The sequence below is a fragment of the Cygnus olor genome, chromosome 1, assembly GCF_009769625.2.
Source record: "Cygnus olor isolate bCygOlo1 chromosome 1, bCygOlo1.pri.v2, whole genome shotgun sequence".
Taxonomy (NCBI): domain Eukaryota; kingdom Metazoa; phylum Chordata; class Aves; order Anseriformes; family Anatidae; genus Cygnus; species Cygnus olor.
In genome coordinates, this window is record NC_049169.1 from 91,844,927 (window position 1) to 91,858,515 (window position 13,589).

The following is a 13,589-nucleotide window of genomic DNA, read 5'->3' on the forward strand; positions in this document are numbered from 1 at the left end:
AGAAAGATGCAAAATGTAACCGTATGCAATGTGAAGTCCCTGTCATTATTTGCTTATATTAATGTTGGCTATTTAAATCTGCAGATCTGTCTGCACAGCCAGTTCTCTATTAGTAAGAGCTCTCACAAGCACAAGAACCCCACAGTAAGAAATGTAATTTACTAATATAAAATGGAAACTGGGGGGATGTTCACAATACTGACCTTCATATTACTTCTGTGTAGACAAGATTCAAGATTAGCAGTAAAAGTTGCTTGAGAAGTGAAGAGTAACGTTTAAAAAAAACTTGACAAAAATTTCAGTCACGAATTAAAGTTGGAAAAATTATCCCATTGTCTACTTTTCAAGCCATCAAGTGAAAGTGCCAAATACTTTCTTGATTTACATCACTAGCTGTCAGTGTCAGAAACTTAAAACTTTCCCAGTTTGCGAAGGCAAACCTCATAATGTTGCATCGATATTAATGAGTTAATTTTAATATGTAATACTTATCCCATTATCTTGTCTATATGCAAGCATTTTTTATAGTACTTGATGTAAACTACCAAGAATGAAGGAATAAATTCAGAACTCTTTTCTCTTCTGAAATTACATGCCTGTACCGAAGTTCCCCAAATACTGCCTAAAAACTCAGTTCTTCATCCTTAATTTTTTGTTCTATATATGGCTTTGTATGTAACAGACATTACATTAATACGCACTCTCCAAAACCACTAGAACAAGCCAACGAACACAATTTTATCTGAATGGGTAACAAAATTCACTCAGCTAAATGCATGTTGCTTTCTAGATTTCACAAAGCAAAACTGCATCCCAAAATGGATTAATACCCTAGGCTAATATCCTACATAACAGCAACTGAACATTTCAGAAGCTCATGCCGCAAAATAATATTAAAACCTTTCACTTGCATTCAACTGTACATCGCTTTAACCCCAATTTAAAGTGAGTATTCTCTGTAAGATACTCAGTTACAGAGCCTTATGTGACAGTTTACCATTCCACTCCATAGATAACATGCCTCAGCCCTTATTTGTCCTTCTAATATATGAAGATTAGCAACTCTTCCTGGCCAGCATGGTTAACTCACTCAAGTCAGAGTTCCTGAAAAATAAGTTGCTCTACTTATTACAAACGAACAAAAAAGAAACAACACTGAAATGAGCATATGTCAGCTGTATAAAATACCGTGTTTAACTCTAGCTGTACACAAGCTTCATCTATTTTATAATCCAATATCTAGGGTCATTTTCTCTAGTTAAATTGAAAAATTCGGGAAAAAATAGGTAGTTTCTGCAGCAAGTCAAATGACAAATTTGTGCAGGATAAGAATAATGCTGAGTTCATCAGAAGTTTACTTAAGTCAACTTGAATTAAAAGGATTTTTAATTTTAATAGAAGGGGCTGGCCCTTATTGAGGCTTCATAGCTAGTCTCAAAATAGTCTGATGAGAAATAATATCAGAAAAAAAAGAACTGAACCCAACAGAAATACAAAGTCCAAAGTTTGCAGAACAGTTACTGACTTTCTGCATTTAGCCAACTGTATGTTAGAGACACAAAATGGGTTAAAAGCATATGAGCACATCCCTAAGGTGGCTTTTTTTTTTTTTGCTATAATTCAGAGTCTGTTTACAGAACAGTGTATTTCCAGTTTTTCTTTACGATCCTAGAAGAACTTATTTTTGTTAAATAAAGGTCCTACTTTGTCAGTGCTGCTGGAAGTGTTCAAGATCTTCCTTGCCACAACAGCTATTGAATACAGTCATTCCCTTACCTTGTTTGTACCCTGTTTTGTCCAACACCATTCTTAGCTCTTTGAGAGTGCCCTCTTTTTATTCTAAATTCATTTTGCATTTCTCCATGAAGCCCTCTTCAGATGTCAATAAAAAAACTAGTTCTGTAATGCATCCCTTTAAAAAACCTGCAATGCCTTGCTGCACAAGAGAACGCTCCATAACTGAGTCACCTCTTTGGATTTGCCTATCTGTGTGACTCAGTTTTGTCCTTCCTTCTTCCTCATGCAACAGGAAGTCTGTGATGAAAGTAGAATGCCTTCAAAAAACAAAAGCCTGATGCCACAGAACACTGTTAAGAAACACAGGCCTTTTTTTAAACACTTCTTTCAACCTGAAGCCTGAGGTCTGAGAAAAGCACAAAGATGCTTCAAGCTTCTAACAGTAAGGTAGCGGAGCTCCCTCTATTGAATTAGCTGCCAAAAATCTCTTCAATTTAAAAGAACTGAACTATGGGCAGTGTTCTATTTTAAAAGAAATAGAAAACTCCACCACCACAAGACTCCAGCCAGGACAGCAAGGACTCGCCTACCAGATAGGCAGGCTGTGGGACAGAGCTACGCAGGGGCACAGCCACCATACAGAGCACCCAACGCGTGCCGAAACACCACCAATTCCCCAGGACTCCAAACCTGGAGATTCCTGCACTCCACTAGACCTAAGGAGATGCTTAATATTTTACCAGTGTTTGAGCACTTTCCTTTAGGGCTCAGATTGCCATAACCGGTATCCACTAGGAAGTTCTACAGACTGGACTACTGCAGCAAACAATGCAACACATGAAAGCTGTTGAAGTATTTGCAGTTTTCCTTCCACAATAAGAGGTTAAATATACATAGTATGACCTAATTGAAAACAGATGATACAGATACACAGACTGTGGAAACACTCATTAAATCACTGACTGCACTTTTTGCTTGTTATCAGGGAAACAGCTTAGTACTTCCATTGCTATTGAAAGCACTTCAAATGCTTTCTAACCAAACATTACAGAACTGTTCTAACCCCTGATAACCTCCAAAAATCATACCCTAAAGCTGCATGCACTCTTCATCTCCACAGTTTTATCAATTTCTCCCTTTTTTCCTCCCAAAAAAGGAATATTTCTTATCAACAAAAAAATACCAGCTCAGTAGAAAGAGGAGTTGTTTTAATAAATAAATACTTATTTGCCTTTCTAGAGACCTGTATCTATGATAAGGAAAGCAATTTTATCTCAAGCTAGACAGATATTCCTCAAACGAGCCGCCACCTTAGAGCAGTGGATTAACATCCACTCGGGTAGGATCAACTATGATTCAAACCACCCTCAACAAAACACATCGAAAAAGAAGAAAACCAAGCAAAAAAAAAATCAGAAAAGGAAAAAAAAAGGGATAGAAACTTGATCTGATTGCTGCCAGCAGTGGATTGTCAGCACGCTAGCTGTGCTTCAATCTCTTATATAAGAGATGAGACTCATTTTCAAGCATATTAGAGACAGAAATGTACAGCCTCCTTTAATATTCATACTGTTCTTAATAGGGAGAAGATACCAAGATAAAGAATGTGTAGGTCAAAGCCTTGTCTTCAGGGAAGATAATTTCAAATCAAGGGGAGTGTTCAAATCAAATGAACTAATGTTCACTTTTCCCTGGAAAAAATCATGTTCTGCTCGAGTCAATTCTAATTATCACCCCACAGCATTTACAATTCTTGAAGATTCTCTCATTTGAGCATTGGTGCATGGAAGCATTACTATTTTTCTTGAAAGCAGAGGAGCTCAAGAGAAACCAGCATGTTGCAACAGGTGCTCAATTCTCTTACAGGCGCTACTTTACAGTTTACACACATCTTTTATTAAAAAAAAATGTATTACCAAAATAAAGAGCTATCTACCAGCCAACCCAGAAGAACCTTGAGGAGCACTGAACAGAGATCATGGGGTTTATGCGCAGCAGTATCTCTCAAAAGCCGGTACATAAAGTCTAGCCACGTATCAGAGTCTCCAGAATTGAATAAGACCATACTAAAAAACATTATTACTGGTATGAAAACACAGTTTCCGCAGTCAGTGTGGTAATATTAAAAAAAAATAAAAAAAGAAAAAAAGGTGAAGGTGTGAAACAGCAGTGGAACAACAGCGCTGCAAACCAGACCCAGAGCCAGCCTACCTCTGATTATCGTGATTATGGTCATACAGTGCAGGTCACAAAAAAGGGAGATCAAATATTAATCATCAACTGTCAGGAAATTCAGTTATGAGTTGGAGCTCCTACAGAGTCAACTCATTTGGTCTCTCAACTGTAAATGGGTTCAAAGTGCATCCAGACAGGCCTGGCTCCCCCACAGACAGCTCCCTGCTTTGCGATCTGTTTTTGTTTCGCTACAGGCTCAATAATCAGCCCCAAATAACTCCAACTGTCCAAAAAATAATAAAAAATACTCTCCATAAAGTCCCCATGGTAGTAATCTAATAAAATCCCATGGTGGTGGAATGCGGTATGGCTGGTAAGCACATTAAAACTATTGCCACTACAGTAATCCTTGTTTTTACATTAGGTCCTTTGGTACCACGTGTTAAAAGATATGACATTTGGAAAATCTGCAGCGAGCACTCAACAGCACAAGACTACAAACCACATTACAGAAGTAGGGTATCTGTAAGAAAATGGAGAAGATAGGCTTATCCTGATTGCACAGATGTAATTTGCATCATGTAAAGTAATGGCATTTTCTTCATTTTCCCCTTCATGCGTCAGCTTGCACAGATATTAGAGATTCAGTTCCCCCAAACTTTCAGATGGAGATAAGCCAACAAATAGTTTTAGTTCTAGAATTAAGACAGCTGAAACTGTTTTCCCTAGGGTTACAGGTTAGTGTCCTAGATTACTTTCACTAAAGAGAATGGATGGTACTGTAACTAGGGGTATTTACTCTTGCACAGCTTATTTCCACCTCCCAACCTATCTTGGCATTAAATATGACTTACCACAGAGGTATTTATCCTAAGGACATAACAAAATGTATTTTTTTTCAGTAAAAAAAAAAAAATGGGCTGGGTCCTTTAAGGAACTGAAGGATTTAGTTTCATTCACTCTGAAATTTCAGAGACCTACAGACCTAGATGATTTCTATTGTTGCTTTCTGCCTTATGAGAAGTGCTAGAAAACCAGCAGACAAGGGGACAGCACAAGAAGAAAAGAACATATGTTGCAAGACTTTTCTAGTATATTCTTACCAAAAGAAGAAACAAAAGGTTTTACAAACAAGTCAAACACTTCCCAAAACAAATGATTTAACAACTCCTAGCTCACTTAAAAACAAGTCTGTTTGTGTACTGGACTACAGAAACAGCGTATCAAAATAAATATGTACCAAACACCATATGGAGGTTTCCTCACCCCAGTGTCAAAAAAGTCATGTGAACTCCAGATCTTAGTACAGAAAACCGGTTTCCTTAGATCAACATCATGCCAGATATACCAGGAGATAAAAAAAAAAAAAAGAAAGAGCCAGGAGTGAGAACACAGTAAGCATCCTGCAAATGAGAAGACTACATACTGCAGTCTTACTACCATTACACAATACAGTAGTATGCAACCAATCTTTAGTAACAGGACACAAAACGAGAGGCTTGTCCTTATAATTATCATCCACTAGAAAGCAGGAGGGAGGAGGAAGCATCACAGAGATTGTGGTTAGCTCTTGATTAAGAGTTGACTTTTCCCACATACAGTCGTCTTCTCCAGAAGAGCCTGAGATTTTAATTGGTATTCTTATTTAGTCTGACCTACAGTTAGACTCCTGGCACCAAACCAGGATTTGGACCACCTCTCTCTTTTTAAATGGAGAACTACCTAGGCAGTATATTCTGAGATGAAAACCTCAATGTTTCTCACAGGAATTCCCAACCAGCCTGAGTATTGCTGGAGAAACCTACACTTGATGCACGTCAACTTTTAATATGCTTTTAATATCTTACCTATTGCTTTCCATATGCAAACCTGAAACGGAACTGCCAAAAAGCCAAACGTAGTGATAGAGTAATATATCCAGAATTTGTGGTGAATGACAGCAAATCAGCATGAAATAGCTGAGATAGCAAGGAGAAAGAGATGTGAAATACAGAGTAATACCAAAATCTTTTGAAAGATATTGTGTTTTTTAAGTATCTTTTGTCCTCAGCACAATAAATCGAGAACTAGAGGCTCAAATCAGTTTTCCCGGCATTTGCAGTATGGCTGGGAAAGTTTCTAAGCTGGGGTGGGGCTGTTTTCTGCCCCTGTGTATCTGCCTGCATTGTGATGAGTTACCCCGAGCTTCTCGTTGAGAGGGCAAGGAAGAAATGAAGGGCAGAGAGAGCTAGGTTTGCCTAGAGAAACGGTTTATCTCTAACCTATTTGCGTAATAGCTGGTCAAGTTCCATTTTTTATAGACCTCTATCAATGCAACCCTTGAGGTAAAGTATTATTATGATTCAGATTTCCTTCAGCAGGGAAATGTAGACAGCCACACAGTCGGTAGGATCATTTCTTATTTACGTTAGAGGAAAGTGGGACAAAACTCTCTACAGGGGACACATCTTGCTTCTCAGCTGAGGTGCTTATCTCTCTGGATGCTCCGCATGACTTTAAAATTTCATGAAACGCACAATCCTTCCCGAAGAGTTTCTCTACATCACAAAAATCGGCATTCACTGTACTCTGCCACTGAGACTTACATATGTAAGTCTTACGGTGATTATACACTGTAATGCCAAGGCAAAAACCCAGCACAACAGCTCGACGTATCGCTTACGCTTCTCCTATTGCTTCTGGGTCTGTTTGGAGCTTTTATTTAAAACCTAATAGAAATTAAAGCTTTGGCAGCCTCGCTACGCTGGCATAGCTGGTTTCCTACTTACCCAAAGCTCGCACTAAATAAACGCAATTACAGCCGTGGAGGAAAAGGGCTCCTAAAGGGCTGTTCTGCGGTGCGGTGAGGACACGCTGCCTGCACACGGCCAGCCGGAGAGCACGTAGTACCACGGCAGGGGCCAGGAGCGAGAAAAAAAAAGAAAAGCCAACTCCAAGCCTTGTGCAAAGCCCAAGCCCTCGCAACAGCCGGCACATCCAGGCAGAGGCACCCCTCTAGAGCAATGCAGAGCGCTACCACGGGCCGACGCTCTTTCTACAGGAATAACCCAGCCGGCTCTCTACGGCGAATGCAGAACTCCTCACTTCGCGGCATCTCTCCCTCAGACTTTCACACTCCCGGCATTTACAAAATAAAATAAAATAAAATAAAATAAATACAGCCGACGGACGCCTCGCCACCAAGACGCTCCCCGAGCGACCCCCGGAGGGGAGGTCGAGGTCCCCTCGAGCGAGCCTCCGGGAGGCTCCCGACCGCTGCCTCCCCTCGGAGGTTTTTGGGGCGGAGAAGGGGTCTGGGAGCGGGGAGAGGAGCCGGGCTGCCCCCCGAGCTAGCGGCCGTCCGAGTTAGCGTCTCACCTGGCGGCAGGCAGAGGGCTCCGAGCAGCAGGAGGAGGCTGAGCAGCGGGCGGAGGCTGCGGGAGGCGCGGGGCTCCATCATCCCGCCTGCCCGCCGCGGGACCGGCAGCAGGATGAGGAGGAGGAGAAGGAGGAGGAGGAGGAGGAGGAGGAAGAAGAGGAGGCGGCCTTCTTCCCTCCCGCCGCCCAGCGCGGAGGCAGCTTGAGCCGCGGCGAGGCTGGGAGGCCGGCGGCGGAGGCTCGGTGGAGTCCCGGGAGCCGAGGAGGGCTCGGAGCAGCGAGCGGCTCGGCGGCGGGGCAGGTGGCGGCAGCCGAGCGGCGCTCCAGGACTGAGAGCGGAGGCCGGGAGGAGGAGCCCGGCCTCGGCACCTCCCCGAGCCGGCCCCCCCGGGGAGGAGAGGGGTGGGTTCGGCTCCCAGACCCCCCAGTCCGGGTGGGGAGGTGCTGCCGAGGTGGGTACGGGGGAAAGGGAGCTCTCCGTTCTGCGCTGTTTTCTGCTTCGGTTCGTCCGCCGCTTCTGCGGAAAGTGACGAGCTGGGGGCTGAGCGCTGCTTTTTGGTTCAGCTGCTACAGCCAGACGGCGGTGCGGCGGAGGGCTGGGAGAGGGGAAGGGAGGAAGAGGGAAATAAGCGCCCTGCAGGCACCCGGTGCCTTCCCTCGGCTCGCACAGCGCCGTGTGAGCAGCCTGCAGCCCCAGCCGGCGTCTGAAGCGAGCCTGCTCTCTGTCCGGCACCTACCAGGGTGAATAATGCGCGGCATGCGGCCGTCCCCCGGGGACTTTCTGCTAGTGAAATCCAAAGTGATGAGAGCTCTGACTTGCTTCGCCATGTGACGATGCGAACTTTTAGACAGGAACTTCCCCCAAAGTCCTGGAAATCAAAGACAAGCTGTTTATTCTGCAAATATGTTTGCTCTTCTCAAAACGATTTTCACGATGACTAAAAACTAAGCACGCTTACCATGGCACAGGGAAGGTTTAAATGAGCACAGCCTGTGCATTTTTTTTTCCTCGTGTACTGCACTTGTTTCCAGTAAAATGGGGTAAGGATGTTTCACTTGAGGTCTAAAGCAGTGCCTTCAATTCACACCATCCTTCTGTCCTTCCACATTACCAGTACTACCTTTCTTATTTCTAAGTCATGCCACACAATCAGTTTAAAAAGTATTTTACTTTCTATATTTGCTGCTCATCAAGCTCTGCCATCCTTTGTTTTTTGAGGAGATTTCTCTCAATGAGCGTTTTACTAAGCAGATTACAAAAAATGCTACTTTTAAGATCAAGAATCTTTTTGTCTTCCTTTTAAAGCCGCTTTCTGTTTCCAATTCAGGGCTGTTTTTGTTTTGTTTTGTTTTCTCCTTTCTTGTACGGTTAAAAGCAGTGCTGAGTACTGATTAGTAGGGATATTCAGTAATTTTATTGCTGTAGAGCCTGGAGACCCCTCAAAATCTCGAGAGGCATTGTATAGAATTACCTTGAGGTGACCACGTAATCTAGTTCAAAGTTGTTTTTCTCTTGTTTTTTATCTTCTAGTATATGCTGGTTTGGCAACAGCTTGGGCTCCATTACATGTTAAGGGCCTAATCCTGCCTTCTTTATTGATATAGACAAGCCTGTTAAAGCCAGTGGGATTGTGTATGGGAGAAAAGATTGAAAAGTCAAACTCTAAAAATGATCCGAACGAGGGCTTGTAGGCCAGAATAATGGTGCACTTAGTGTATGTTTTGTTTTGAGCATGACAATAGTGAGTTCAATTTGTCAGGATCAAACAAATACATGGATTGCTTTGCAGGATTAGAGAAGTAAATAATGCCCAAGCACCTTGTTTTTAAAGCAGATGACTAACTGTTCCCTCATTTGCATCAAAATAACAAATAATATGTTTTCTGTCAGTGGGAGCAAGGATGAGGAAATCTTTGTGAATGTGGCAAATAATTTCCAATGGCACGGTGCAGAGACTAAAAGGTGAGCTATAGAACTGTGCCTTTCAAACAGCCAAAACTTACAGCGTCATTTTACAATTTATGCTCACAATAATGTTCAAAAAAATTCTTTGATGACTCTTCTGCTCTCGTGTCAATTCTGAATGTGTTGTTAAAAGTCTGTAAGAAATATGAGAAATGCGGAAGGTAACGTTATGGGTGTAATACTGAAATCAGAAGCATGATTTGTTTTGGGTTTCCCTCACTACTTTGTCATTTCTCTTCAAAGCTGTTTCTACCTTTCACTTGAAAGGAGCTCTTTGAATTCTGAGTAAATAGAAAACATCTCAAGCTCAGATTACTCAAATGTTTTGATAACTTTACAGGAATTTAAATGTGATTAGAAATTGTCAATATAATTATTAAATATATCTTTATGTGCTATGTCATTTAAAACGTCCTCAATACTGAGATTTGTAATTAATTCCTTTAATGTCTATCGGGCTGACAGAATATAGGTTTGTTTTTTTACAATTTATTTTCTTGGGGCACGCTCCTGTTCCCACTGAAGTTAATGGGAGTATAAGTGAGTCACTGATCTATTGGGAAAACAGCAACTGCCTGGCTTTACTGTCCAAAGTAAACATTTTTTTGAAGGAGTTAAAACAGTTACTAGTATAATTTTTTTTTCTTCTGTAGAAAATAGCACTGTGTTTCAAAAGCACTAATAATAAAAAAAAAACCTCTTTGATATATGCTTAATCCTATCAAACCATAGATTTTGTATTTATGTGACAGAGTGGATTAAAAATGTAATCCATTAATAATAGATTGTGCATCGTAACAATGAGTTTTTGCTGAGCTGAAATACCATTTTCCATTTCCAACATATGTGTAAAATAGTTCCTTTGGGAGCAAATTCCTAGCACTAATAGTACAGAATACTGTCAACTAGAGCAATACTCGAGACACCTGGTAATTTAATCCATTGTTAATACCGAGTGAGTAAACTTTAGTCTTGGGTGGTTGTTAACATCATGACAATGAAACAGTACATGCTATTTTGGCTCAGCATTCAGTGGTGCGTTCTGCAAAATGGAAGTCTTATGTTGTTGAAATTGTCCCTGAACCTTAAGCAACCACCAAATGCAATGTCCAGCCTTGTGTTTCTGTAAGTTTAGTTCAGTTAGTTTAACTGGATGCTGTTAAATTAAAGGTATTATTTCAGGAGATACATATATGCATATGGGTCTTGTCATTTGTGTTGGTACTCATTGCGACATTTTTTTTTTATACCAAGGATTAAACACGAATGTAACCTATGCTGCCAGTTACAACGCTGCTAAATGCAGCTGCCGTCAGTGAATTATCTGGGATTTGGGCCACATTTTTTATGACAGCTGGGAAATCCACAAGGTGCTTCTTGCTCCCTTAGGCACCTGAGTACCTTTACACACCAGGCTCTGCAAATCACAGCCAAAGCACGTTGAAGTTGAGTGCAGGCTTTCTGATGACTTTGCTTAAGGGATGAGCCCTGGTAGAACAGTCTTGTTTGTCAGGAGTTATTCTGCATTGCTCAGTATCAGCACATGAGGATAACTGATAGCAAAGTCCGCCCAAACTAGATGAACTGTGTGTGGCAGAGAGTGTCTTTGGGTTGTAAGGTGTTTCAAACAAAGTGCAGGATGCAAGTAGAAAATGGATTAAAACCAGACTTGGACTAAAGATCAACTGTGGCCAATCTTAGCACAGAAGAAAGTTTACTGACCAGGGTTTCAGCAAGTATCTGCTGATTTAGCTGACTTGGATCAAAGTAAATGAGACACAAATATTTGGACTGAATGAGTAAATAAACAAACAAACCTAACAAATTGCAGTGGAATAATAGTTGGAATCTGTGTTTCCAACATTTCTTCACTGCAGAAATGATCCCACTCAAAACAACCAGCAAATGGCTGACAGTATTGTTATTATAGTCATCAGCATAGCAATTAGGCTTCGGAAACAAATTTATTTTCCTATTATCCATGTCCAATGCACCTGTTTTTACATAATTTAACTAAAGGACCGGTACTGTACAAACATTCATTAAAATGATATTACGCTTACATTACATACAAAATATCCAGAATGCCTTCAGCTGAGACAGTTTTCAGAAAACATGAGTGAGAGGTGGGAGGAAGACATTTGAAAAATCAGTGGTGATTATTGTCTTTAAAAGTTTGTGATTTGCCTTTGAAAAAAGAAAGGAAGAAAAGAAAAATACCAGCTTAGAAGCAGCTCTTGTGCACAAGAAGTATAAGTAGAGCCCAAGTGGCTTGACGTGTTAACTGAGAAGTTCATAAAGAACAAAACCAATCCAGTTCTTCAAGTTGCACCAGTATATATCAACTTTGGTGGCCACCTTCTCACCTTTTACAAAATCTTCTTGCAATTCCCTTTTCCTTAGTCTTCTTTAAAACAGGTTTGAGGCAGGTAAAAGCAGTTTTCAGGTTTCAGGTCTCTTTTTTTCATTATGAAAGCCACTCTAGAGAGTGAAGAATTGTTTTTGTATGAAAATCCCGTAGCATACACAACAGCACATGTGAAGCATAGCTCTGATAAAGTATCAGAGATGTAAAATAGCTATAATACAAGGAATGAGATTGTTAGCACTGCTAAAATGATTACTTTGTGTTCCCACATTCTCAGCATCCACGGGGCCAAATTCTATGACTTTCCATGCCTTCTAGTCCTTGGTGGTACTTGACTATAACAGGAAAACACCTTAATCAACATCTATAGGAACTGACCACCCCCATACTAATGAGCATCCTTGACGAGACATGTCTCATTCTGCCAAAAGGCACCCTGCAAACACTTCTGCAAGATCTGGCTTGCACTGCTGGCATGCCATGAAGGAGCAAAAAAGTGCATAGTGCCATGTGATTTAAGAGGATGTTAGGATTCTGTGTCCTATTTGGTGGCTCCAGCCAGCTCCTGATGCTTGCCCAAGGTTGGTCTGTTGGTCTGTCTGCACAGAGGCTGGACTTCTGTGTGTCTCAAGCAGCAAGGAGCACAGTTCTCAGAGAGAGAATCAGAATCATTAAGGTTGGAAAAGACCTTCAAGATCATCTGGTACAACCATCCCCCTACTACCAATGTCACCCACTAAACCATGTCCCTAAGTACCACGTCCAGCCTCTCCTTGAACACCTCCAGGGATGGTGATGCCACCACTTCCCTGGGCAACCTGTTCCAATGTCTGACCACTCTTTCTGAAAAGAAATGTCTCCTAATTTCTAACCTAAACCTCCCCTGGCACAACTTAAGTCCATTCCCTCTAGTCCTGTCAGTAGTTATTTGTGAGAAGAGGCTTACCCCCAGCTCCTCACACCTTCCTTTCAGGTAGTTGCAGAGAGCAATAAGGTCTCCCCTGAGTCTCCTCTTCTCCAGACTAAACAACCCCAGTGCCCTCAGCCACTCCTCACAGGACTTGTGCTCCACACCCCTCACCAGCTTCGTAGCCCTTCTCTGGGCACGCTCCAGGACCTCGATGTCCTTCTTGTAGTGAGGAACCCAAAACTGAACACAGAGGACATAAGCCTTGCTGGCTTCAGAAGGCTCCACCATTACCACCACACCACCACCACCCCCCAGCTGGCAGGCGAAGCCCCTGAGCACAGCTCAGCCCCAGCAGAACTCCAGCCACCATCTTAGGCCTCATGAGGGCCCTGTCACAGAGAGGTATGGGCCCACCAGGGGTGGCTTGGACGCCATAGCCAGGTATGAGGAGACCGCCTGGTGCCTCCCAGGAGCTGCTGGGGACTCAGGGGGACACGAAGGGACACAAGGGGACATAGAGGTGGACACGAAAGGACACACGGGGGACACGGGGCCTCGAGACAGCAGCTGCCCCCCTGCATTCCCCTCAGCCCCAGAAGAGCTCAGGTTGCTTTTTGGGCACAGGGGCCTTTTCACAGGGCTGTTCATGATGGAGTGCAGTGGGGCTGGTCTTGGTATCAACCTCACATGAAAACATCCCCCCTTCTGTTTTATCACTGTCACTCTTAGTTAAGACTTGAACTAACTTGATTCTTGCAAGGTCAGCTCTGTCATAACAGTGCTACCAAATCTGGGCCTCTGTTGCCTGATTCCACCCCTGCTGCCAGTGCAAGTGCAGACAGCACCCTGGCAAAGCAACAGAGAAGACTGGAGGCCCTTTCTGGCCAACATCCTCCTTCTATCTCTGTTACCATGCTGTCAGTCAGACAGCAATCTGAAAGCATTTTGATATGTGACACTAGATGAGCTGGTGTAGGAGCTGGTGTTGGGACAGTATTGGGAGTGCCAAAACAGCTTCTGGAGTGTGGGATAGTGCGAGTGACGGCTCTGGAGCCCAGCAACAATGGATGAGGCCA

General features: G+C 42.5%; 1 protein-coding gene and 1 long non-coding RNA gene across 4 annotated transcripts in view; one reads left to right on the forward strand and one right to left on the reverse strand.

Annotated features, from left to right (window-relative positions):
- ALCAM (activated leukocyte cell adhesion molecule) overlaps positions 1–7,501 on the reverse strand; it is a 117,152-nt gene extending 109,651 nt beyond the window's left edge. Inside the window, exon 1 of one of the 3 annotated variants that reach the window (XM_040569359.1) lies at positions 6,681–6,903. In XM_040569359.1, coding sequence (XP_040425293.1) covers positions 6,681–6,888 — 208 coding nt within the window. In that variant the 5' untranslated portion in view covers positions 6,889–6,903. Of the gene's footprint in view, positions 1–6,680; positions 6,924–7,269 lie in introns of those variants that run through there. The other 2 variants (XM_040569369.1, XM_040569357.1) reach the window with 2 other exon arrangements.
- A 95-nt stretch (positions 7,502–7,596) lies between these two features.
- Positions 7,597–13,589, forward strand: part of LOC121075800 — a 35,629-nt gene continuing 29,636 nt past the window's right edge. Inside the window, exon 1 of the long non-coding RNA XR_005823165.1 lies at positions 7,597–7,721. This is a non-coding gene — a long non-coding RNA (uncharacterized LOC121075800). The remainder of the gene's footprint in view (positions 7,722–13,589) is intronic.